General features: G+C 43.3%; 1 protein-coding gene across 2 annotated transcripts in view; it reads left to right on the top strand.

The window, feature by feature from the left end:
- The first annotated feature begins 1,139 nt into the window (after positions 1-1,139).
- CD38 (CD38 molecule) overlaps positions 1,140-26,952 on the top strand; it is a 52,812-nt gene continuing 26,999 nt past the window's right edge. The window contains exon 1 of one of the 2 annotated variants that reach the window (XM_070458096.1): positions 1,140-1,714. In XM_070458096.1, coding sequence (XP_070314197.1) covers positions 1,506-1,714 — 209 coding nt within the window. In that variant the 5' untranslated portion in view covers positions 1,140-1,505. The remainder of the gene's footprint in view (positions 1,715-26,952) is intronic. The other variant, XM_020879836.2, reaches the window with a different exon arrangement.

Raw genomic sequence — 26,952 nt, 5'->3', positions numbered from 1 at the left:
TATGTCCAGTTCTAACTGTTTCTTCTTGACCTGCACACAGATTTCTCAGGAGGCAGGTCAGGCAGTCTGGTATTGACATCTCTTTCAGAATTTTCCAGTTTGTTGTGATCCACACAGTCAAAGGTTTTGGCATGGTCAGTAAAGCAGAAATAGTTGGCCTTTTCTAAAACCAGCTTGAACATCTGGAAGCTCATGGTTCAGGTACTTTTGAAGCCTGGCTTGGAGAATTTTGAGCATTACTTTGCTAGTGTGTAAGATGAGTGCAATTGTGCAGTAGTTTGAATATTTTTTGACATTGCCTTTCTTTGGGATTGGATGAAAACTGACCTTTTCCAGTCCTGCGGCCATTGCTGAGTTTTCCAAATTTGCTGACATATTGAGTGCAGCACTTTCACAGCATCATCATTCAGGATTTGAAATAGCTCAACTGGAATTCCATCACCTCCACTAGCTTTGTTCATAGTGATGCTTTCTAAGGCCCACTTGACTTCACATTCCAGGATGTCTGGCTCTAGGTGAGTGATCACACCATCGTGGTTATCTGGGTCGTGAAGATCTTATTTGTACAGTTCTTCTGTGTGTTCTTGCCACCTCTTCTTAATATCTTCTGCTTCTGTTAGGGCCATACCGTTTCTGTCCTTTATTGTGCCCATCTTTGCATGAAATGTTCCCTTGGTATCTCTAATTTTCTTGAAGAGATCTCTAGTCTTTCTCATTCTATTGTTTTCCTCTATTTCTTTGCACTGATCACTGAGGAAGGCTTTCTTATCTCTTCTTGCTATTGTTTGGAACTCTGCATTTAAATGGGTATATCTTTCCTTTTCTCCTTTGCCTTATGCTTCTCTTCTTTTCTCGGCTATTTGTAAGGCCTCCTCAGACAACCATTTTGCCTTTTTGCATTTCTTTTTCTTGGGGCTGGTCTTGATCACTGCCTTCTGTACAATGTCATGAACCTCCATCCATAGTTCTTCAGGCACCCTGCCTATCAGATCTCACCCCTTGAATCTATTTGTCCCTTTCACTGTATAATCATAAGCGATTTGATTTACGTCATACCTGAATGGTCTAGGGGTTTTCCCTACTTTCTTCGATTTAAGTCTGCATTTGGCAATGATGAGTTCATGATATGAGCCACAGTCAACTCCCGGTCTTGTTTTTGCTTACTGTATAGAGCTTCTCCGTCTTTGGCTGCAAAGAATATAATCCATGTATCTGATCCAGTCCATTTTAGTTCGCTGATTCCTAAACTGTCGATGTTCACTCTTGCCATCTAGGAAGTGAATGGCTGAAGGCTTTTTAAGACCGCGAGATCCTTATTGGTCGAGCGCTCGCCACCGAGGGACTTCGAAGGAGGGGGGAGGAGCAGGAAAGGAAGCGAGAGAAAAGGCGAGCGAGCGCTAAAGGGGAAGTGCAGTTTGAGAACCGGGCTAAGGCTCTCCTCCCCGGCCGCTTGGACCCCAGCAGCCTCTTCTCCAAGCTGGTCCCGGCGACCCGCATCCGACTCCATGGGTGACTGCGGCACCCAGAGGAAGCTCTGCTGCTTCGTTCTTTTGTGCCTCCTGGTGGCGGGGATCACCGGGGGGGCGATCGGAATCTACAAGTGGCACCACTCCGGGCTCAACAGGTGGCACGGGAGAGGCAGCACCGCCGATTTTCAGAAAATCATCCAGGAGCGATGCGACGACTACACCCAGCAGATCCAGCCGGGTGCCAGGTGAGTGGGCGTCTTAGGCGCCCCGCGGGGTCCCACGCGCGGTGGGGACGGGGCGGGGCGCGCTGGGCACAGCTGGACCCCGCGCGCCGAACAGCAGCCGTCTGGATTTGCTGGCAACAAGGCATCTACTGTCCCGAGTCAGCTGAGAGCCCGCCGGGCGGTGCCGAGTAAGCAGTCCGGCTCGCGTTTGCGCGCGCCACTCGCTAGAGGTGCGGGCTGCCGGTGGTCCCAGGGAGCCCGCCGAGAGCGCGCGGCTCCTGGCGCGTCCGCTCGGCGGGTGGGACTTGTCCGAGACGCCCTGAGCCTGGCCTTCCATTTGGGGCCGCAGCACCCCCCCCCCACCCCCACCCCGGGCGCCCACCGCCCGGCGACTGGTACAGAAGGTCAACGGGAGGCAGGTGAGTTGCTGGCATTCTCTACTTTGCGCGGGGTTTCTGTTCGCCATCTCTTGCCTCCCAAGTCCCCGAAGTGTTGCAGATGACACTGGATTAAGTGGTTTGCGGAGCCTGGGGTCGGGGGAGGACAGTGTGTCTGGAGGGCCGGATCACCGACGTTCATTTCATTCATTAATATACCAGCCCCGAGATTCTTCTTGTGCGCCCTGAAATGAATGTGACCAGAGCTCCCAGTAACGACAGAAAACAAAGTAACAGCAAGGTTAAAAATTAAGATTCTAGCAGCCGCGAAAGTGCATCTGCTTTATGAATCGGTAGAGACCCTGGGAACACCGTCTATGGAAACTTCCGTGAAGGTTTCTCGGGCCCTATCCCAGCTAGCCACTAATCTCCCCCCAAAGTGAACCGATTTCCTGACTTCCATTACCAGGGCTTAGCTTCTCCCGGAAAACTCAGTTTTGAAATTGTACATGAAGTAGAATAACCTGGGGAGTAAAAAGGTGCTGGCTGTCTTTTCCAGGCTGCCAAAGGCGCGCAGGCTAGCGGCGATATCCACCTATGTGATTCACATCAGTTCTGCGTCCTAACACACTTGACCCCGGGCGGGGGAGAGAGGAAATGGGCCGAGAGACCCCCCCTTTCCCCTCCCCCAAGCCTCCCTGCGGGTGCCCTGGAGTTCAAGTTCTAGCGCAGCCCCTGAAGTTTCTTACTTGCAAATTGTTCTAGTCCAAAGATTGCCTAGGTCTCAAGTGTTTCACTTACAATTAGTTAATTGAGAGAAAATGTAGAAGTTGATTCCTTTAGATTTTATTTAACATATCAATTAAATCAAATGATGTGCTGTGCTGTGTTTAGTCGCTTATTCGTGTCCGACCTTTTGTGACCCCATAGACTATAGCCCGCCAGGCTCCCCTGTCCCTGGGGATTCTCCAAGTAAGAATACTGGAGTGGGTTGCCATGCCCTCCTCCAGAGCATCTTCCCAACCCAGGGATCGAGGTCTCCCACGTTGCAGGTGGATTCTTTACCGTCAGAGCCACCAAGGAAGCCCCTGAATACAGGAGTGGGTAGCCTATCCCTTCTCCAGGGGATCTTCCCCACCCAAGAATCAAACCGGGGCCTCCTGCGTTGCAGGCTAATTCCTTACCAGCTGAGCTACCCCGGAAGCTTAAATCAAGTGATACACAATCTGAAATGGTAATGATAAGAGTGATCATTTTATTTTTGCTTAATTTAATAGTCTTTAAATTGCTGTTGTTTGATCATCTTTGGGGTGTTCACATCCATATAGCAAGCAGGATGCCATAGAGATCAGGTGGCTTTTTAGTGCTTGTCAGGATGCTTACTCAATGTTAGATACACGCTCAGTATTCAAAACACACAAAGTCAAAAAGACACATCCTTTGGTGAATGCATATATATATTTAAAATATTAATGGGGATATCTTGTTACTATTTTTTGAACATCTTTCCAGATATCTCTCAATACACATACACACATACTTTGTGTAAGCAGGTTAATAATTAATCTGGTACTTCCTGTGTGCCAGGCACTTAAAAAATGTTAAACCAAATATTTAGCACTTTGACAACTATCTGAGGCATTACTTGTGCTATCTCCATATTATATGTAAGCAAACTGAATTGGAGAATTTGAGCAAACTGCCCCAAATTTGGCTCCAGAAACTGAACTCTTAACACTCTGCTACCTATGCAGGTTCTGTAGGTAGAGGGACCATAATGCATTGACTGTCTGAAACTTTTTGGAAACAAAGGGGACACTATTCATAATTATTCTGGCCTTAATCAGAACATACGGTCACTTTATCCTTGGGTAGTTTAAGAGCAGGAACTCTGGAGTCACACTGGGTTTAAATCCTGTCTCTGTCACAGTGTAAGTGGGCAAATTACTTACTTTCTTTGAGCTTCAGTGTTCTTAGCTGTGAAATGGAACGTCAGTACCTACCACATGGGGGGAATGATGAGAATTAAGAGGAAAAATCCTGATATGTTCTAAACGTTCAACATGCTATCTTTGAGGGAAGTGCAATGTCACAGACATCTTTCAATGATAATAAACATGGACCAAGGCCAGCATCAAAATAGATGTTCCTTTTCCATAACTGGCCTAAAGGCGACCTCTGAAAACCATTTGCTGTTGGTGCAGGATGCAGAGCTCATGGTTGGATCAACCCATGCATGAGCTCTCCCGGTCGCACTGAGATGATCCTCACTGGAAAGGAACAGATTATTCCTAATCTTCCCAAGCCAGGGATCAAACCCGGGTCTCCCGCATAGTAGGCAGACGTTTTACTGTCTGATCCACCAAGGAAGCCCTAAATCAGAAGAGGAGGCTGCACAGAAGAAAGAGATCCCAGAAGAAACTGAAGAAACAAAAACCATGGCCTGGGAATAAATGCTGCAAAAAAAAAAAAAAATCCAAATAAAAATAAAAGCAAATACCAAAAAACTTAGGTGCCTAAGATTTGATTTATTTAAATCACAATCCACTAAATCAATCCTTCAATGATGAAAAAATTTTTCTACTGTAATTATCATTATTTTCTTTTAATTCATAATTGGTCCCGGAGATCTTTCAGTGTCACTACACATAGGTTGTGCAGGTTAAGTCACTGCAGTCATGTCTGACTCTTTTGTGACCCTGTGGACTGTAGTCCACCAGGTTCCTCTGTCCATGGGATTCTTCAGGCAAGAATACTAGAGTGGATTGCCATGCCCTCCTCTAGGGGATCTCACGGACCCAGGGATTAAATCCCTATTTCTTATGTCTCCTGCATTGGAAGGCAGGTTCTTTACCACTAGCACCACCTAAGAGCTAATAGTATTCTGTAGGGTGGATGTAAATATTTCCTACTGATATAAAATTAGTTTCCAATGTTCAGTCCCATTCATTTATTCAATAAATGTCTGTTGAGCATCTTCTATGTTTCAGAAAGTGATCTAGTTCTGACAATACAGGACTGAAGGACAAAGTGCCCACTCTCATGAAGCTATCATGCTGGTTGGGGAGAAACATGCTGCAATGAATATTTTTGTTAAATATATAATTTTTTTGTTATATATATTATGTTATATATATATTTGTTATATATATATATGTTTGTTATATATATAGCTACCCAGGTGTCTCAGTGGTAAAGAATCTACCTGCAATGCAGGAGACACAGGAGACAGGGGTTCGATCCTTGGGTCAGAAAGATCTCTGTGAGGAGAAAATGGCAATGCACTCCAGTATTCTTACCTGGAGCATCCCATGGACAGAGTATTCCATGTAAAGAGGAGCCTGGGCAGCTAGGTATCCAGGGGGTTGTAAAGAGTCGGGCATGACTTAGAGACTAAACAACAACGTATACATATATTTCTGTATGTGTGGGAGTGTTTCTACAGGATAGATTTCTTCTGGGCCAAAGGGGGTATTATGCATATTTTAACATTTGATAAATATTTCTGAATTCTCTCCAAAGTAACTGTATCATTTTATAGTCTCATCACCATCTATCAGAGGTCATACTTTCCCAGTCTCTTCATTGCTGACTAGTACGAACTCTTTCGAGTTGTGAGAAAAACAACAACTAATTGTTCCCTGATTATTGGTGATTCTTAGCGTATTGTGTATGGTTATTGGTTGTTTATATTTTTTTTCCTGTGAGTTTCCTATTCAGATCCTTGTTAATTTCTACTGTGTTGCTTATTTCTTTCTATAAGAATTCTTCATATATTATAGATTATATGTAATCTAATGGTGTTTTCTTTCTCTCTGCCTATTGTCCTTGTAGCCCTTCTAATTTCTGTTCCCCCAGAGACTTTAACTTCAAGGTCATGGCTCTTTGGTTAATAACTTCCTCCTTCTATGTTGTTGAAAGTCTAGCATGCTATTTCCCTTGTAGTCATACACTCTTTTCCCTGATTAAAGCTGAGACCATTTCTGCAATCCTTCTTTGCATCCATCTCTTGCCTAGACTACTCTCTCCTGCCGTGGTCATTTATAGAGGGCCCAAGCAGCAATTTATGCCAACTGTTCAACTTGGTATTTCTACTCTGATCTGGCTCTTCTTACCCCTGCAGTACTTTATTCAAACTATGTATAACATATAAAAATGTGATAAGTAATATCATGCAAAACAAGGCTGTCATAAAAATGATAATAGTTGCAGCTATGTAAAATCGAGTGTCAAGGAAGAAAGACAGAATGTGGCAGTGCTAGGTAAACGGACTTGTTAGCCACTGATAATTATCACCCCACCACCTTCAGTAGGTTTGTGGTAGGTCTCTTCCCTTATTACTCTTTAGTCTCAAATAATCTGTAGTTGGTATTTTGCTTATCTATTACCATGTAACAAACCATCCCCAAACTTAGTGTCTTAAAACATAGGTCGTTTTACTGTTTTGCATGACTCTGAGGATTGATGGGCTTAGCTAGGTGGTTCTTCTGTTCCTTGTGGTGTCGGCTGGGACTGAAGTCATTGGAGGGCTTAGCTAAGCTGGAGCATCCCAAACAGCTCAGACATCACTTCCATGAATGGCATGGTGGAGGGGTCAGCTGAAAGGCTGGTGTCACCTGGGATGGTGGAAATGCTGAGCTTCTTCTCCTTGATGTCTCAGAGCCTTCCAGTCACACCTCTGAAGTCTCAACCCTGTGAATGTGTTTTATTGGCAGCACCCTGGATGTGATCATTGCCTGGAGGCCATTTCTTGCTTTGAAATCCTTTTACTAGGAAAGACTGGGAACGAAAAGCAGTTTTATTTCAAACCTAACAAATCTTGACTTGGAAATGCTTGCTCTTGAATCTGCTTAGAAAGGAACAGTTCTCTTTTGGTTTATTTCTCTCTTTCTCCCTGGATGTTTCTCATAGACAGTTAAAAGAAATGAGTTGGTACTTCCAACATTCTGCCTGGAAATCTCCTTAGCCAAAACCCTAAGTTCACCAGGTCTGTTTCTATTGGCTCCATTATGGCAGGTGACAGGTCTTCATAGCACAGGTTTCATTTCCCCAGCCTCCAATAACAATTTCTGTCCTGTCTGTTCAGCCTTCACAAATAGTCTTCTTGAGGCCTTTCTATTAATAACTGTAGCTTGTCACCCCGTCCTAAATGCCAAAGCTCCTTGAAATCAGGAAGAGAAAGAGACAGAGAGATAGAGACAGAGGGAGAGAAAGAGCTCATTTAACATATTATTGACTAGAGACGTGGCAATGTGTTTTTAAGAGTGATACAATTAACATCACCATGCAAAATTGTTAAAGCTAAAAATTGATCAAGGGTTCATCATACAACTTGTGGTTGTTTTCATTCATATTTTGCTCCATTAGGTTTTTGTTCCAACCTCATGTATATCATAAGCAAGTTTATTACCATAAAATTTTTTAAAAGGACACATCATGAAATTTTATTTTATTTTATTTTTATTAGTTGGAGGCTAATTACTTTATAATATTGTGTTTTGTTTTGTTTTGTTTTATAAAATTTTAAGTGAAGAGTCATTTTTTGGTGAATTTTATGCAGATACTTTCTCTGATTGTCCAAGCAACATAGATACTAGGATCTCAGAAGATGATAGTTCTTCAGAATATACTTCTGCTTCAGGTGATGTGACCATTGGGCCAACAAAAAGAATAAAATCCTCCGTGATTCAGTACTCACTTGCAAATCGCTGACCATAGGCATTAGTTTCTGCAAAAATCCTCTAGTCGGTAATGTTTAAGGAATTGGCTCACATGATTTGGAGTCTCACAAGGCAAAATCTTCAGGGTGGGCAGGCAGGCTAGAGATCCAGGGAAGAGTTGATGATGCAACTCCAATCTGAAGGCCTTTGCTGGCGGAAGTCAGTCTTTTTTTAAGGCTTTCAACTCACTGAATGAGGCCCACCCAGACCGTGGGTGGTCACCTGCTTTACTCAAAGTGCATCCATTTAAATGTAACACACACACACACACAACAATAAATGCAACATACATCCAGATGCATTTGACTAAATCTCTGGGTACCATGGGCTAGCCAAGCTGACATAGAACATGAACCATCGTACACATGCTGGACTGCAGGGAGACCCAACCAGTCCATCCTAAAGGAGATCAGTCCTGGGTGTTCATTGGAAGGACTGATGCTGAAGCTGAAACTTCAATACTTTGGCCACCTGATGCGAAGAACTGACTCATTGGAAAAGACCCTGATGCTGGGAAAGATTGAAGGCAGGAGGAGAAGGGGATGACAGAGGATAAGATGGTTGGATGGCATCACCGACTCCATGGACATGAGTTTGAGTAAACTCCGGGAGTTGGTGATGGACAGGGAGGCTTGGCGTGCTGCAGTCCATGGGGTCGCAAAGAGTCAGACATGACTGAGCGACTGAACTAAACTGAACTGAACACACGTTTCAGGTTTTCGTTAGGCCATGGCTCGCTTCCAGGTACGCTTTCTGTTTTGGTTATCTTTTGCTGCATCGAAAACTGCCCTAACATTTAGGGGCTTAAAGCCGCAGCTATCTGTAATCTTTCCCGATTGAGTGGCTTGTCTGGGATCAGCTGGATGGCCTGCTTCACATGGTGCCTGCTAGGGCTGTAGTCATCTGAGGGACTGACGTGGCCGGAACATCCAAAACGTGGCACCTACAAGATGGCATCATGGCATGTGGTGCCAGCCGGGGTGGTGGCCTCGCTTTCTCTCTCTGTATTCTTTTCAGGGCCCCTCTTCTCCTCGTGGTGTCACCATATGATCTCTTTGTGGTGTGGCTGGATTTCTTCCGAGTTCCCAAACTTTCAGAAGTAGAGGCCTTCCTAAAGCGTTAGGCCCGTAACCAGCACAGCATCACTTCCGCATTGGTTAAAACAGTCACCCCTTCAGCCCAGATTCAGGAGGCAGAGAAACAACACCGCCTACCCCATTCGAGGAGTGGCAGGTATTGTGGACAGCTTCGCCCTTTGTGTATCGTTATGTTAGCTTGTAACTGTTCGTTTTCTTATCATCTTTTTTGTTCTTCTGTTACATCTCTTTCTACCTTATTGCTTTTTTAAAAAAACTAGATTTAAAAATGCTAAAAATCTAGCAGATGCCTCGTGAAATATAAGCTCCCTTAGTCTAGAGACATTCTGTTGAGGGATCTATCTCGAGGATCTAAAAGAGTGCCTGGAATATAATAAGCAAGAATATTTAGCTGGATTAAATGAATGGTGTACAAACCAGTAGGGGTTACACAGGTGGCTCAGTGGAGAAGAATCTGCCTGGAATGCAGAAGACGTGGGCTGGATCCTGGTTCAGGAAGATTCCCCTGGTGGAAATATAGCAACCCTCTCCAGTATTCTTGCCTGGGAAATCCCATGGACAGAGGAGCCTGGTGGGCTACAGTGCATGGCGTTGCAAGAGTCAGACATGACTTAGTGACTAAATAACAACAATATACAAGCCAGTATATTACAAATAATAGAAATGAACAAAATCATAATGAATGATTTTTTTTGTCCCTGTCCCGAGACAAGCTAGGGTCCTGGCTGAAGACCTTGTTTGCTTGCTCATGCTCAGTCACATTCAACTTTTTGTGACCCTGTGGACTGTAGCCCGCCAGGCTCCTCTGTCCTTGGGATTTTTCAGGCAAAAATACTGGGATGGGTGGCCATTTCCCTTGGATGGAGAGGGGCTGTTTAATTCATCTCTGCATTTCCTGTGGTCCAGTTTGTCCTTCATCACATTGCAGAGCCTTAATCCGTGCTTGTTGAATTGAACCTGCTTAAGTCCACATCGTGCTTGTTGATACATAAACAGTGAGGGACTTAATCAGGGAAGATTCTTCTTTGATCTTTTCCCAACTGCTAATGATCACTTCTGTGATCACATCCACTGTCTCTTCTGATGCCTGTATCTCTAGTTCATCATTTGTTTTGGCTTCTCTTTCCTTTTCAGAATTTCCAATAAGATTTCTCAGGGCCAAGTCTTCATTTTTACTTCCCCATGCCTCCCATTTTACTGACTCTAGCATTTCCTTAACTTCCACTTCCTGTAAAATGTATGAGCAAAAAATTGTACCCAATAGTAGATTCATATGAACTCTTAGTCAAGGCTTTCGTGTGTGTGTGTGTGTGGAGCTGGCGGGGGGGGATGTGGAGGATTCGGGGAGGAAGAACACCTGGGTCCTGCTCTCCAGGTCCTGCAAGGCCGGTTTAAGAGGCCGGGCCTGGAAACAGTAACGCAGGACAGTGCCATGTACAGCAGCTAAGAGGATTGTACCCAGGCGAGAGGGGCCTGAGCAGGGAGGGGCCGCTTCTCTGCCATTAGCCCTTTTTGCTGGATTCCCCAGGACCATGTGGGATGTACGCGGGTACCCATCAAACAAGAAAATATCTGTACGTGAATTGCCATGTACCAAGGGTCAGAGCAGCACCACCGAGATTCAGCAAACTGAACCCACCTGGAGAGGCTGGATCAGGAAGGAGTTGATGAAAGAGGCCATGCATGAAGTCTTCCTTTAATGGTAGGGTTTCCACAAAAGGGTGTTCCCAAGAGTGTGTGTTAACCCTGTTGAACAAAGCCTGGGAGATAGATAAGATGCTATTGCTTGTGGCAGATTGGCCAGTCCATGGACCAAAACTCTCTGATGGCTGTGGGACCTCGAGAGGATCCCGCTGGTTGGAGGGTCATGTTGGCCCGTGTGCAACCTGGACTTTCCCAGCGCACGAGACTGTGTGAGGGTGGCCGTCCTTGCAGGGGACGGAGCGGCAGTGTGGTTGCCCTTTGTGGCGATGGAATGGCCACCTGCTCATCATGCCTCCTCCCGGTGAGACCCTGAACTTCATCAGCGCACCACAGGGCCTCGGGTCCACCCATGCGCTCTCCGTGATTATCAGGTTTCCTTCAAGCCTGTCTTTCGTTCTGGGCTTCTGAGGCAGGGACCGGGGCCAGAGAGTCTCAGGTGGGCCTGACTGAACGTGGAAAGTGAAACACGGATCCAAGCTGCTGCTGCGGTTATGAGGAGGGAAGTTGGACCCTGCAGCTGAGTTATCCATGGAGGGAAGGGTGGGGTGGAGGACGTGTGCAAATTAGCGGAGTGTGGGGCCTGTGGGGCTTGGGGTGCTCCCAGGACATCTGGGGAAAGGTAGCTGGGGGTGGGTAGAATTTTCTAGAAGGCGGGGTTAATTGGATGCTCTGGGCGCCCATTAGACAGCTGAGTGAGCGAGGACAGGAACAGGTGAGAGAGAAGGGGAGAGGCCACTTCCAGGCTCTTTGGCCTCGGGCTTTGCTTCTGATGCTGTTCTTAGAAAGGTCCGTGCTGTTTGCAGCCACCTGCAGCCCAAGGTCCCTCCCTGGTATCATTATTAATAACCGGAGGAGGTGGCCATGAATAAAGAAAACCTTTATTCAGTACCACAGTGAGCACTCACGGCCTCTCTGCTTCCTCCTCCCCTCTTTGGAGGGAAAAACCCTTGGAAAACAGCTGCCAAAAGTCTGTTTAGAAATTTCGAGGGGATAAAGGTTGGGAATCACTGTGTATGGGTTGTCTGCAGTGCACTAGGAGCTTTATCTCTGAGGTTCTTTCTCAACATTATCAGCATCCTGTCAGGGAAGTCTTAGGACACGCATTGTAGGGATGGACCCGAGACAGTTATTATTAATGATTCAGTGATTTCCAATAGTTAGAGCTCACAAGGTAACTTGTGGGGCCCTTCATACAAATAAAAATGGCTTGCTTGTTGTTCAAAAAGCAGCAGAAAGATTTCTTTTTATTCTGTGGTCTCTCTCTCCACTGGAGCGGTCGTTTGAGCTTCCTAGGTGGCACTAGTGGTAAAGAACTCCCCGTCGACGCAGGGGACATAAGAGACATGGATTCCATCCCTGGGTCAGGAAGATCCCCTGGAGGAGGGCACGGCGACCCACTCCAGTATTCTTGCCTGGAGAATCCCATGGACAGAGGAGCTTGGCAGGCTGTGGTCCATGGGGTCACACGGAGTCAGACATGGTGGTTTATCACTGTTATTTTATGTGATTTTTTTTTTGGCTGCGTGGGTCTTGGTTGCTACACGTGGACTTTCTCTAGCTGCAGCCAGAGGCGGCTACTCTCTGGCTGTGGTGCCAGGACTTCTCGTTGTGGTGGCTTCTCTTGTCGGGAACCATGGGCTCCAGAGTGCTGGCTCAGGAGTTAGTTGCCCCCCAGCATGTGGGATCTTCCCGGACCAAGGATGGAACTCATTTCTTCTGCATCGGCAGGTGGATTCTTAACCACTGGACCACCAGGGAAACCCTGCCGGGTGGTTTTTACTTGCTGTTTGAGGTCGGGTTGTTACCGAGTCCAAGCCCACCGCAATCGATCTGAGATGAGGCACTGCGATCAGGAAAGGGCTTTATTTGGGAGGCAGCCTACCAAGAAGATGGCAAGCTAGCACCTCAAAAGAACCATATTGTGGGGCCTGGATCCCAGGTTCTTTAGTGAATCAGAGATGCGGAGAGGTGAGGAAACTAAGTAAAAAGACTATTCGGTCCTTACAAATGTCCCCCACAATGGCAAGTCTCAGGCAGGAGGATGTGTTAGTTTCACTTCCTCGCAGACCTTCACAGGTGGGCAGCTCAGCTCATCTCCCTGAGGCCGGCCATCATGTACACAGGTAACAACTAAAGGGGCAAGATGAGGTTCCAGTCACAGAAACAGATCCCGCAGAAAGTCAAAATGAGCTTTTCCTGGTTGCAGGGTCCACTTGAGCTTGGGGGTTACTGGAAGGCAGAGTTCAGAGCCTCACCGGTGCTGGACTGCTCCCCGCAACTTGCTACACGGGGAAGGGGTACCTGAGTCCATCAGACCCTCCTGCTGGTGGGCAGAGTGAGGAAGGGTCCTCACAGGCAAGACCCTGCCCCAGGGAGGTGGAGAAGCAGCGGATGGGGCACCATATGTGAGCCAAGGCTTCGAGGCCCTGGCGCCCCTTCCAGTGTCCCATCGGGCTTGTCTTGTAGAAACACAAAAGCAAAGGTGAAGTTTTTAAAAGTTTCCAGACAGTGACTTCAGACCATTAAACTCTAAGTGTGGTCTTTCTGAGCCCCGGGCTCCCTGTGACTGTATCAGGGCGTGAAGACAATCTTGAAGTTAGTACATGGCAGAGTGGGGACCGAAACTCCTCCCTTTCTACTCTTGGAACCATCAGGCCCATTCAAACGTGGGGGAAGCAGAGACAGGGAGAGCTTTTCCCAGGGTCAGGACTGGCGAAATGGTAGAACTGGCTTTTGAACTGACTGCGTAGCCTGGAGCCGTCCCATTCAATGGTTTCCAAAAGAGAGTTCTAAGCAAGGCTGAGGCCAGAGGCAATCCGTTTCCAGTGTGTTAGCGTTTCTGCTATCTCCAGATGGAGGCAGCTGGTGTCCTCCTCTGTCATCTCAAAGGTGAGTCATTAGGCTGCTGGGTGAGGTCACAGGTCTGCATTTAGTGAGGCAAGGTCCTAATGTTTGTGCGTCAGGACATGCTACAGATTTCCGCAGGTAAGGCAGCAGGGTGCCACGCCTACGCTAGTTATCAGACGTAGTCTTTGTGGTTTATCTCACGTCTTGAACTGTCACCTCTTGGAACCAGGTCAGGAAGGATGTGGTTCATACTAGGCACGTTAATCCTGGGTCCCTGGAAGCCACTGCTGACTGCTCACAGCGCTTGGGGGTGAGCCTGGGTTCAGCCTCAGCCTGCCCTGTAGATAGATGCTAGCAGTGGGTTAGAATGAGCCTGAGAGATGATATCTATTCGTGACACTGCAGTAGAATCACGTTGCTCATCAGTAGAGAAGAGTAAAATATTATTTATTCCACCTGGGGATATTCTTCCCCTTCACTTTCAGATATGGATGCCTAAGTGCACCAGTGGGTAACAAATGAGAGCAGTTCTGGAGTAGGGGAGGCCGGAGGGGACACAGGATAAAGGGCCTAAAGTTGTGTGGTTAAGACAAATCTGATGGGAGGGACCATAGGTGACCAGATGTCCTCCACCAGCTGAAAAAGAGTCTTGTTGTGAGTGGACCAGATGTGTGTTGTGTAGCTCGGCAAGGCAGAATCAGAGCCTCAAGAGGCAAAAAAGCCAAGAATATCAGCCAACATTTGCACAGCTCATCACAATCTTTTTGTTGAGCTTTTTTGTTGTTGTTTTTATAGTTGCCACTACCACATGGCATGAGGGATCTTAGTTCCCCAACCAGGAATTGAACCCGTGCCCCCTGCAGTAGAAGCCCAGGAGTCTTAACCACTGGACCACCTTGGAAGCCCCACAACTTATTTGAACTGAATAATTTATTTGAATTCATTTGTCAAAGCAGGAATTTCAAAATGCTTAGAGTAGGAATTTTATAATGTACAGAATCAACACATAAACAAAGATTTATTTATTCCTTTATGAGGGAATCTGTAAAGTGATAAAGTCCACTCAGAGAACATTGGGAAGCACTGGATCACTTATAAGTATTTTAAAAGGAATATTAGAATAGATTGGTAGGTTAGATTTAAAACTGGTCAGTGTTCTGCAAGGCAATAAGAAGCCATAACCTTTGGGAATATCTTTTCTATCAGACAGAAATTATTTGCATCTCTAACAGACAAGATCTATAAGTTACCATCAAACTTCACAAGGTTTGAGAATCAGTAGAAGAGACAGACACAACTTGCTAGATAATTAATTCATTCTGGTGTAAACTTGTCAAGAAAGAGGAAAGTGAAAACGCTGGTTCAAAACTCAACATTAATAAATTAAGATCATGGCATCTGGTCCCATCACTTCATGGCAAATAGAAGGGGAAAAAGTGGGAGAAATGGCAGATTTTATTTTCTGGGGCTCCAAAATCACTGCAGATGGTGACTGCAGCCTTGAAATTAAAAGACACTTGCTCTTTGGAAGGAAAGCTATGGCCAACCTAGACAGCCTATTAAAAAGCAGAGACATTGCTTTTCCAACAAAGGTCCATATAGTCAAAGCTATGGTTTCTCCAGTAGTCATGTGAGTATGAATGTGAGATTTGGTCCATAAAGAAGGCTGAGTACTGAAGAACTGATGCTTTCAAATTGTGATGCTGGAGAAGACTCTTGAGAGTCCCTTAGACTGCAAAGAGATCCAACCAGTCAATCCTCAAGGAGCCCTGAATATTCATTGGAAGGAGTGATGCTGAAGCTCCAATACTTTGGCCACCTGATGCAAAAAGCCAATTCATTGGAAAAGACCCTGATGCTGGGAAGGATTGAGGGCAGGAGGAGAAGGGAGAAGCAGAGGATGAGATGGTTAGATAGCATCACAAACTTAATGGATATGAATTTGAGCAAACTTGGAGATAGTGGAAGACAGAGGAGCTGGGTGAATCTTTATTTGAACAAATCAATTTGAACAAAATCATATGATTTTCTTAAAAAGCATGTAGTTTTACAATTGATTTGTTCAAATCAATTTGAACAAAATCATATGATTTTCTTAAAAAGCATGTAGTTTTACAATTGATTTGTTCAATAAAGATTCACCCAGTACATTCAGCAATCTGAAGTATCCTCTAAGTATCTTCAAGGGTATAAATAATATACTAATAATAAATAATAAACTAATAAAGTTTCCTTTAATTCATGATCATTTTTAAAAGCCTGTTACTCTGTTGATGAGATTGGGTGATTTGTCTTGTAGAATTTCCTACCTTCTGGATTTGGCTCCTGGTTTTTTTTTTTTTTTTGGCCGTGCCCCACAGCTTGTGGGGTCCATTCCCTTCTCCAGGGGATCTTCCGAACCCAAGGATCAAACTCATGTCTCCCACATTGCAGGCAGATTCTCTACCGTCTGAGCCGCCAGGGAAGCTCCTTAGTTCCCTGAAGTCACTTAGTCATGTCTGGCTCTTTGCAACCCCATGGACTGTAGCCCACCAGGCTTATCTGTCCATGGGATTTTCCAGGCAAGAACACTGGAGTGGGTTGCCATTTCCTTCTCCTGGCTCCTGGTTTTATTTCATGTTCTCCTCTAGGCCCTGTGGCGAGTGGGCTCCGCTCACTGCTTCCAACTCTTTGCGACCCCGTGGACTGTAGCCCACCAGGCTCCTCCACCCGTGGGATCCTCAGGCAAGAGTGCTGGGTGGGTTGCTGTGCCCTCCTCCAGGGGATCTTCCAGACTCAGGGACTGAACCCACGCCTCTTACATCTCCTGTCCCTGTGTGACCTGCAAACAGAGCTGGTCAGAGTCAGATTAGATTTGGGGGTGGTCAGGAATGCTTCATAGAGGGAGCTGTGGAATTCCTCAGCCATCACCTCAGGCAACGCATAATGTCACATTGTCTCGTATCTAGGGGCGTTAACAAGATTGGCCATTATTCATTGGCCTAATTCATTCGTTATAAACTTCCACAACAACTTTTCATTGAGTTAGTTTAGCAGCATTTGATGACTGTTGCCAAGATTGATTATTTCCATAGGAGCTGTAAAATGGATGTTTTCTTTCTTTTCTGTCAAAATGCTTTTACTTAGATCCATAGAAAATGTCCTATTAACTGTTCATCAGTTTATCAACCTTAAAAAACTTAGCAAGTACAAACTAAACAGAAGAGTCTACAATGATGAATGTAACTTGAACAACAGAAACTAGAAATGGATGGAAAAGAAGATGAAAACTGTAAATTTGAAAACAAAATGTAGTTTTTTGAAATTAAAAAATCTTAGGCCAGATATTATATGTACAATCACCAAGTAGCATTAAAAGAATAAAAACATGTGCATTTAATAGTGATGAGTAAAATGGATATTATCTAATTGTAAAATTCCTTCTGCACTTCTTACTCTGATTCTTACAAACAGAAGGCTGTCTTTCATCAAACATTTGGCTGTCCTGAAAGAGTCCATGAAAGAAAAGCAGGACAGATGCTTGGTTCTTTACCTTTTTAAAAAAATCGACTTATGGAATAACAAATTGGTTAGTGCCCTATCAACTTATAGAGGTGACCTATGAGTTTTTTAAAGTATCATTTAGAACTCATGATTTTTTATATGTTTAATGAGTATCAGTTCTTTACATCACTATTCGGACTACATCAGAGTGCTAATTGCCACTGGATTGTCATAACTATTCAGGCTTTTTAATAGAGGATGCTAGAAAACATATCCTTTTCAAGAAAGAGAAATTACGAGTTCAAGACGCAAGGCTTTTAATCTAACATTTTAAAATTTTATGTTTGTATGTTTCTCTGACACTAAAAATCTTGGTTACTGTCACGTGAGTGTATGTTCCTCGGTTCTTTGTCTCGTCACAACAAAAATTTGGAGTGACGGACACTAAAGCCCCTTGGCGGGTCACAGCTCTCGGAGGACAGACCGTGTTATAGCTCTCAGGTCTCGAGCGGACCGTGTTATAGCTCTTAAATAAATCAGTGTTACAGCTCAGTGTTACAGCTCTGTTTATTTAGATAATAGCGGGAAAATCCATCTTTGAGGCGTGAGGGCACGTCGATCCAGAGACGCGAAGAGAAGATGCCCCATCGCGCGGGGGAGAGGGAGGGAGCGAAAAAAGGAGAGAAGAGGGCTTTGGCTCCTATGTTTGTATGTTTCTCTGTCCCTGGGCCGGCCTTATGTAAATTGGGCTTAGGCAGGAGCGTTGTTGGTTTTACCTGAGGTTCTCACTCTGGTCCTCGGACCTTCCTTTGTTCTATTTTCGCGGGCTTTCCCTTCCAGGTCTTTTAGCCACCTCCATTTTGGACTCTTTTTCCCTATTCTAACTACCTAACAGTTACTAATAACATTAACATAATCGTGTATTTTCTTTCACATATATATATTAAATAATAAGTAATTATATGTATATTATTATTGCTATTAGCAAAATATGCAAATGTCTTTATGATTCTTTTGGTCCTTAGGACATAGGATGCATCCCACTAGTGATGAATAGTGATGTACAGACTGATGGATAGTGGTGTACAACTGCCTGACACCGTATTAAAGGGGTCCCTCTGGTTGCTGGGTTGAGAATAGGGCAGAGACATGGAAGCCACGTAGAAATTCGTGTAGTTGTTCAGATGAGAAGTGATTGAGGATTTGGTCTTGATGGATGGGGTTGAGAAGGGGACATATTCTGGATGTATTCTGAACACAGATTTCGTATGATTTGCTATGAACTTGAATATAGGATGTTAGGAAAAAAAGAAGAAACAATAAAAACTCTGAGGTTTGTGGACTGAGTTACCAGAAAAATGAATTTCCCTATATTAACAAGGGAATTAACTGGGGTGAAGCAAGTTGGGACAGGAACCACCCGTTTGGTTCTGTACATGTTAGCTTTGCATTGTCCATTGTCACTCAAGCGCAGACATTGACTAGGATGCTGGCTTCTGTGATTCTAGGGTACTGGGGAGAGGTCTGGGCTGAAGATATGAATGTGACAGTCAACTGTGCGTCGCAGTTCAAGCAGATGTTTCATGTGGAGGAAGTGTTACTTGTCTTATGCAAGTGCTTCTGACAGGCTAAACAAGATGAAAACTGAGAATGGACCAATGGATCCATGGCTTGACAAAATGGGTTTTGGAGGAGGGGTCGTGGTGAAAGCCTGGCATATTGGACTGAAGAAGAAGCAGGGAAGAGAGGAATTGGAAATTGAAAATAGACAGCTCTCCCTAGGAGTCTCGCTGGAAAGGAGAGCAGAGATGACATGGTGATTGGATGGATAAAGGGGGATCCAAGATGGGAGACCTTGGGGCTAGTTTGAGAGACAGTTTCTTTGAAGTGGACTGAGGAGTCATCTAAGTAAAGAATGCTTCTGAACTTCTATGGTTCCTAAGCTCTTTGACAACTGACCAACCAACATCAAATTCAGCCACATTTTTAAAGTGACTCACCTTGGTCGTTTTTACCCAAAATTTCAACTTAGTTTTCACAAGGAAAAAACCTTTTCTTTTTTCACTCACCCAATTTATTTGCTAACAATTTAATGAAAGGGTATAATTAAAGCAAAAAGAATAGGCATACACTTATTTAAGAATAGGTAAATAAAGAACCAAATGAGTGAAAATGAAAGTTCTTGGGTCTACTAGGAAGTAGCCTATTAATTGTGTAGAAGACGGACAACTTGTACAGAGGGAGTGAAAAATGGTGGTGGTTAACGCAGAGATTCAGTTAAGAGTTTCTTTTTTCTTTTTTGTAATGAATGATTTTAGAAATGGTCAGGCATTACTTTGTTGTTGTTGTTGTTAAAGATCTTTTTCTTGCCTCAGGTCAGAAAACTACCAGGGCAAAGTTTTCTTTAAACGAACTATAGTGTAAAGATCTGCCTGCAATGCAGGAGACCTGGGTCCCATTCCTTGGGTCTGGAAGATCCCCTGGAGAAGGAAATGGCAACCCACCCCAGTATTCTTGCCTGGAAAACCCCATGGCCAGAGGAGCCTGGTGGGCTACAGTCCATGTGGTCACAAAGAGTCGGACACACTACTGAGCAACTCACTCACACACACTCATGGTGTAAAGAACAGATGCAAGATGGTGAGACTGAAACATGAAACTGAATGATAGATGAAATCAAGAATTGCTTTCATGTGTGCGTGGAAGGGAACGAGTGGTTATATTCACAAGTTTTTGTAGTTGATCTTAGTGGAGAGTAGTGATAGCTTATGATGAATGATGTTGGATTCTTGATCTCTGAAGAAGATTTAGCTTCGGGAACAGGGACCAAGCTTGATCACTCAAGAGCTTTTGTGTAGCAGAGTTTTATTCAAGTTAAGAAAAGGCTCAGAGAAAGCTTCTGACATAGACATCAGAAGGGCATGGAGAATGCCCCCCTTGCTGGTGTTAGCAAGGGAGTTATATATTTTTAAATTAATTATTACAGTAAATCAGAAGAATGTCTCAAAGTTATAAAGATCTTACTAGACCCACTCCCATAATTTACATTTTAAGATAACAGGATTAGCCAGAAGGTTTTCAGGAAGCAGAAACTGTCCTCAAGCAGGATACATTGTTGTTATATAATGTTTAGTACAGAGTTTAAACTGAATCATTTGTTGTGTAATCATCAGTTCCAGGCTTAAAGAAAAAATGGTTTTATGTGACTAAGACTACGGGAATATAGAGGAAAAAAGTTTGTCCTTTCCTCCTCCTTGAGAATCCCAGACCCCTTTCTACTCCTTAGGAACCCTGGACTTCTTATCAACCTGCCTAGGATTTGACTCTCTCAGTAGGAGATCACAGTTTTGTTTTGTTTTTTGTTTTTTTATTATCACCAGTAAATACCTGCTCTGAAACTGGGAGGGATGATGAGAAGGTTGTTTTTAAAGATAAAAGAGAAAGTGAAACCTGAGGTCAGAAGCTTGAATAAGTGCTGCATGAGAATGACATTCCTTGTCCTTGCAGTGACTTTCCTTCTCATTTTAAAAATAAAACATGCCCTTTTTAGAACACTAGGAAAGAAAATTTTTTTAATGTAGAGAAGAATACAAAATCACTTAGCCCCCAAGTGAAGTGAAGTGAAGTCGCTCAGCCGTGTTTGACTCTGTGACCCCGTGGACTGTAGCCCGCCAGGCTCCTCCATCCAGGGAATTTTCCCAGGCAAGAGTACTGGAGTGGGTTGCCATTTCCTTCTCCAGGGTTTCTTCCTGACACAGGGATCGAACCCAGGTCTCCTGCATTGTAGGCAGATGCTTCACCATCTGAGCCACCGGGGAAGCCCCAAAGTGGAATTCTAAATACTAGTGGGGCATACCACAAAAATTAAGGAGATTCACAAAAGGAAGCTGTATACCTGCTTAAATGGGTGACTTCAGCTAAGTAGTTTTATAGATATAATTCAAATTTCCCCCATAATATGACATTGAAAAAATTGCTAACCTACATTCTCCACTTCCTACCTGAATGCATCTCTATAGCAGAAAGCTATCTACCTCTTCAGTCTCTGGATGTTTTGAAGCAGTTAGTAAAGCTTGATTTGAAGTGATGTTAATTCCGCACATACTTTTACTTGGCCATGATCCATATTCGCCTTGCCATGGTTAAGATGTTTCTTTTCTCTTATTGTGACTCTCAAGAAAACACTACAAAGTAGTTTCTGTCTTTGGCACCCCACAGTTTAAATATTGTAAGGTACATAATAAATTTCTTCCTTCATTATCTTGGTTTCTCGGAGTAAAAGTCTGTGTATGAATTAGCTTGTCTAGAGCAGTAATAAAATCTCCTTGGGGATTCTTTAAGAGTAAGGAAAGATGGAAAACATACAGTTTTGTATGGAAACTGGGAGAGATTTAAAACTACAAAGGAATGTGTGAGACTGAGATCAAAGGTAACTGTTTGTATTTGGGGGATCTGATTTCATGTTTAAATACTTCTTGGGAAAAATTTTAAAAGATTTACCTTTTTTTTTTCTTGTCTAGTATAACTTCTTTGTTCCCACTCATATTTCATTTTGTACAACTCCTTGGAGCTCCTTTCTGTCTGCTAAATTGGGTGCTGTTCCATTCATGAATTGTTGATCCTTTAAAATGAAAAATAATTTTAAAGGTTCGGAAACCAAGATTATGAACATATCCGTTTATGCCAAACATTGTACTTTTTGTATTTGACAGGTCTAGTTTTCTTCATTCTTTTCCTTGTTCAATATTCCTTACTCCTCAATTCATATATCCTCTCAAGTCTTTTCTTTCAAACATGTTAAATCATGACAGTGTTAAACACACTGAAATATCTGTGGAACAAATATCCAGTTACTCATCATGCAGAATTAACTGACAATACAACTTTTGTCATATTTCCTTCAGATCTTTTCCCCCTAGTTTTCAAAGAAACAACATGTTAGAGATAAAAATCAAAGTACATCTTCCCTCAATTTTCTTCTTTCTCATATGCAAACAATACTTGATTCACCTATATCTTTCTAGAAATATTTTCTGAATATATGAGCACATATGCATATATTCATTTTTTTCTGCACACATTCTTTCGTCTGTGTCTCACTTTTTTTTTTCAGTTAATAGTGTATCTTGATTATCAGTGTAGTTCTGTCTCATTCTATAATAGCATTCCACTTTATAGATTTACCAAGTTCTAGACTTGTATTGATGGACATTTGTTGCTGCTGCTGCTGCTAAGTCGCTTCAGTCGTGTCCGACTCTGTGCGACCCCATAGACGGCAGCCCACCAGGCTCCCCCATCCCCGGGATTCTCCAGGCAAGAACACTGGAGTGGGGTGCCATTTCCTTCTCCAATGCATGAAAGTGAAAAGTGAAAGTGAAGTTGCTCAGTCGCATCCTTCTCTTCGTGACCCCATGGTATTTAAACACAAAATCAGACCCCGTGGACAGAGGAGCCTGGCAGGCTACAGTCCATGGGGTCACAAAAAGTCAGACATGACTCAGCGACTTCACTCTAAACTTTTTAAACTTTCACAATAGATTGCAAACTACGCTGCAATAAAATCCTTGGGTTTGTAAAACGGAATCCTAGAAGTCAAAATACTTACCACTCTACGTTTTGAAAACATGGACACACTTCTCTTGATGAAGCAATCCTCTTCATGAGGCAATGAAACTTTATTTCCCTGTATGTTAACTATGAAGGATGTTTTAAAAACTTTCTGATTTTTGCCAATCTGATAAGGGAAGATGTTACTGCATTTGAATTCTAATTTGTATTTGTTTTGTGTTTTTGCCCTGTAGAATGAGCTTTGCTTTTTTCTACTTACCAATATGTTTTGGTGATTTCAATTACATTATTTTAATGATTTATTCATGTTGCTATATGAGCACTAGTTCATTCATCTTAACCGCTGCATAGTAGCCTAGTGAATGACTATATCTTACATTTATGAGTAGATTTCCTTTTTCTAAAGGTATAAACTCAATATATTTATTTTAAAATGTTGTCTTTCTTCTTTAACTATCACAGATTATAACTGTACAATATTGAGAAGTGTAGAACGAAATACAGCTACGGGAGGAGGGTTGCTCCGCAGTGCTCCGCGCCGGCCTCTGCCACGATCAGCATGAGGCGGCCACAGGCGCACACGCGCCCCTCCCTCCTGCACCTGCCTCTCACCTCCCTTCCCATCCCGCCGCTCTAGGTTGTCATAGAACCCTGGGTTGAGCGTTCTGTTTGACACAACAAATTCTCCCTTACTCTCGGTTTTTGCTGACCTAAACCACGCTGAAACACACACATCCACTTGTGCCTATGTTTTTTCTCAGATCTTTGGCTAGAGATGGAATTCCTAAGCCATAGGGTGTCATTTTCACCTTTCCTGGGTGCATTAGTTTGCTAGAGCCACCGTAATAAACTACCACAAACTGGGTGGCTTAAAGAATGGGAATTTATTGTCCCACAATTCTGGAGGCCAGAAGTCCGCAGTCAGGGTGTCAGAGGGCTTGGCTCTTTCCGAGAACCATGAGGAAGCCTCTCTTAGTTTCTAGACGCCTTCTTCTTAGTTTCTAGACGCCTCAGGCATTCCTTGTCTGAGGTGAAAGTGAAAGTGAAGTCGCTCATTTGTGTCCAACTTTTTGCGACCCTGTGGACTGTAGCCCACCAGGCTCCTCCATCCATGGGATTCTCCAGGCAAGAATACTGGAGTGGGTTACCATTTCCATCTCCAGGGGATCTTCCCAACCCAGGGATCGAACCTGGGTCTCCTGCATTGCAGGCAGACACTTTAACCTCTGAGCCACCAGAATTCCCTGTCTAGCAGATGGCATTCTCCCTGTGTCTCTCCACATTTCCTTCCTTCTGTGTGTGTCTGTCTCTAGGTCCAAATTTCCTGTCCTTTCTAAGGACCCTGGTCATATTGGGTAAAGGATCCTCCTTATTCTCACCTTAACTTGATCATCTGCAAAGATCCTATTTCCAAATAAGGTCACCTTCTGAGGGGCTGGGAGTTAGAACTTCAGTATCTTTTAGGGGACACGATTAGCTCATAACAGTGGGTGTATCAGTGAAGATGCTTTTGGTCACAAGAAAAAGAATACTCAACTATAAGAGGTCTAAAACAAGAGGTTTTTAATAGACACACATAATAAGACATACAGAAGTGGGGTGGCCCTTGGGTAGGTTCAGCAGCTCACCCATCACTTGGGACCTTCCATTCCTCCATCTCCCTAGGGTGGCTTTCATTCTTGTGCTTCTTGTCACGAGATGGCTGCTGCAGTTCCAGGCATTACGTCCTTGTATCATGATACCCAGGAACAGAGAGCAAGGGGATGGGCATGACTGCCTTCCCTGCAAGTCTCCTTATCAAGGAATAGCGTCCTTCCCAGAGGCCTCCTGCAGTTGCGTCTGTGCTTCCTCCTTGAATTTTATTAGCCAGAATTGGTGCACATGGCTCCCTAAACTGCAGAGCAGGCTTGCAAAGTGAGTATTTGATATTTGGAATCTCTATGATGGGAGATATGCTTTGCCAGTAGGGAAGAAGAGTGAGCGATATCTATTCGGGTTGGAAAGCAAAGTTGTCTGCTACATCACATATGGCCAAACTGGCCTCCAAATTTGTGGTATCAGTTTCCCTTCACAAAATCAGGGTGAATTTACCTGTTACCGTGCATCCTCACCAGCACTTGGAAATTGTCAAAATATTTTGCCCATCTTTTGTGGCTCTAATTTTTGTTCCCCTGATTACTAACACAATTGATCATTCTTTAATGTTTTTATCGGTCATTCTGGTTTCTTCTGTGAAATGCCTATTTTTATCTTTGAATGCCTGTTTTTATATTGAATTTTTTTCTTTATACTGAATGTATAAAGATTCTAAATTTTTGTCAGTTACATGGATTACAAATAAGCTCTCCCTATCTGTGGTCTGACCTGACTTTATTTATCAGGTCCCTTGTCTTACTGAAGATTTTAATATATTCATATTATCTTTTATGGTTGTGCCTTTTTGCATCTTTATTTTTATTTATTTATTTTTTCTTTTTGCATCTTTAAAAAAATGTTTATTTATTTTTTGGGCCACACTGCAGGGCATGTGGGATCTTAATTCCCCAACCAGGGATTGAACCCATGCCCTCTGCATTGGAAGCTTGGAATTTTAACCACTGGACCACCAGGGAAGTGCATTGTATCTTATTTAAGAACTTATTCTCTACCAGAGGTCACAAAATGTCACATATAATCAAAAAATTTTAAAACAATTGATTTTCGTCAGTGTTTTATACTTTTGGAATATATTTTTGTGTGTGGTATAAGGTAGGAACCTAATTTCATTTTTTCCCCTACAGTTGGATAGTCAGTTCTGTGAGTTCTATCTATTAAATAATCTATTATTTATGAAGGACTTTATAATGCCACTTTTGTTGCATATCAGGTTTATTAGTTCACTTCTGGGCTCTAATATGTTTTATGATCTTTTTATTTCTAAACCACATTGTTTAAATTACTAATGTCTTGATATTGAGTAGGGTGCCTCTACTTTCTGCTAGTTTACTTTTTTTTTTTAAGTTTATGCAAACAGTATCACGCACTCCATATTTTTGTCTCTGGTGTCTTTCACAGCTTTGGCATGATGTTTTTTTTTACTTCATCCATGTTGTACCAATAGTTTCTTCCCTATTATTGCTGAATTATAGGCCCTTGTGTGTGTATATACCACAATGTGTCTATCCATTCACCTGTTGATGGGTATTTGACTTGTATTCACTTTTTGGATATTATGAGTAAAATTTCTCTGACTATTAATATACAAGTTACTGTGTAGACATGTGGTTTCATTTTTCTTGGGTAAATTCCCGGAAATAAAGTAGCTGAGCCATTGTGGTTTAGCTGTGTAAGAAACTGCTACGCTGCTTCACAAGGTAGCTGCATGGCTTTATGCGTTCACTATCAGGGTGTGAGTATTCTTGCTAGCACTGTTACTGTCAGGCTTTCATGTGTTAGCCATTCTAATGAGCTTCCAGTGGTATTTGAATGGTGGTTTTAATGTGCATTTCCCTCATGACTAATGATATTGAACTTCATCTCATGGACTTATTGAAGTATGTATTCAAGTCTTTTGCAAATCTTTAAAAAATTAGATTTTTGTTCTTACTGTTGAGTTGTAGGTGCTTTATTTATACTGAATACAAGCCCATTATTAATTCAGTTCACTTCAATGGCTCAGTCATGTCTGAATCTTTGCAACCCCATGGACTGCAGCACGCCAGGCCTCCCTGTCCATCACCAACTCCCGGAGTTTACTCAGACTCATGTCCATTGAGTCAGTGATGCCATCCATCCATCTCATTTCTGTCATCCCCTTCTCCTTCGGCCTTCAATCTTTCCCAGCATCGGGGTTTTTTCAAATGAGTCCTGTATCAAATGAATCCTAAACATATTTTCTTTCACTTTGTAACTTGTCTTTTCATCTTCTTTAATGGAGTCTTTAAGGACCAAAAAGTTTTTTAAAAAACCTTTATAAGATCCAATTTGTTCATTGTTTTCTTCTACAACTTGTGCTTTAGGTCTTTGATCAATTTCTAGTTAATTTTGTGTATGGTGTGAAATGAGAGTCAATTTCTTTTTTTGCATATGAAAACTTATTTGCCATAGTATCATTTGGGCTTCTCAGGTGGCGCTAGTGGTAAGGAATCTGCCTGCAATGCAGGAGACCCAAGTTCAATCCCTGGGTTGGGAAGATCCCCTGGAGGAGGGCATGGCTACCCGCTCCAGTATTCTTGCCTGGAGAATATCCATGGATAGAGGAGCCTGGTGGGCTACAGTCCATTGGGTTGCAAAGAGTTGGACACGACTGTAGTATTTATGGAAAAAGCTTCCCCTTGCCTTCTTTGACTCCCTTCCTGAAAATCAGTTGACCATGTCTCAGTCAATTCCAGAGGCTGTAACAGAATAGCATAGATTGGGTGGTTTATTGGCAACAGAAATTTATTTCTCGCAGTTCTGGAGGCTAAACATCCAAGACTAAGATG

The sequence above is a fragment of the Odocoileus virginianus genome, chromosome 29 (assembly GCF_023699985.2).
Source record: "Odocoileus virginianus isolate 20LAN1187 ecotype Illinois chromosome 29, Ovbor_1.2, whole genome shotgun sequence".
Lineage (NCBI taxonomy): Eukaryota > Metazoa > Chordata > Mammalia > Artiodactyla > Cervidae > Odocoileus > Odocoileus virginianus.
The sequence above is the reverse complement of the archived record's forward strand: the minus strand, read 5'-3'. Positions and strand labels throughout refer to the sequence as shown.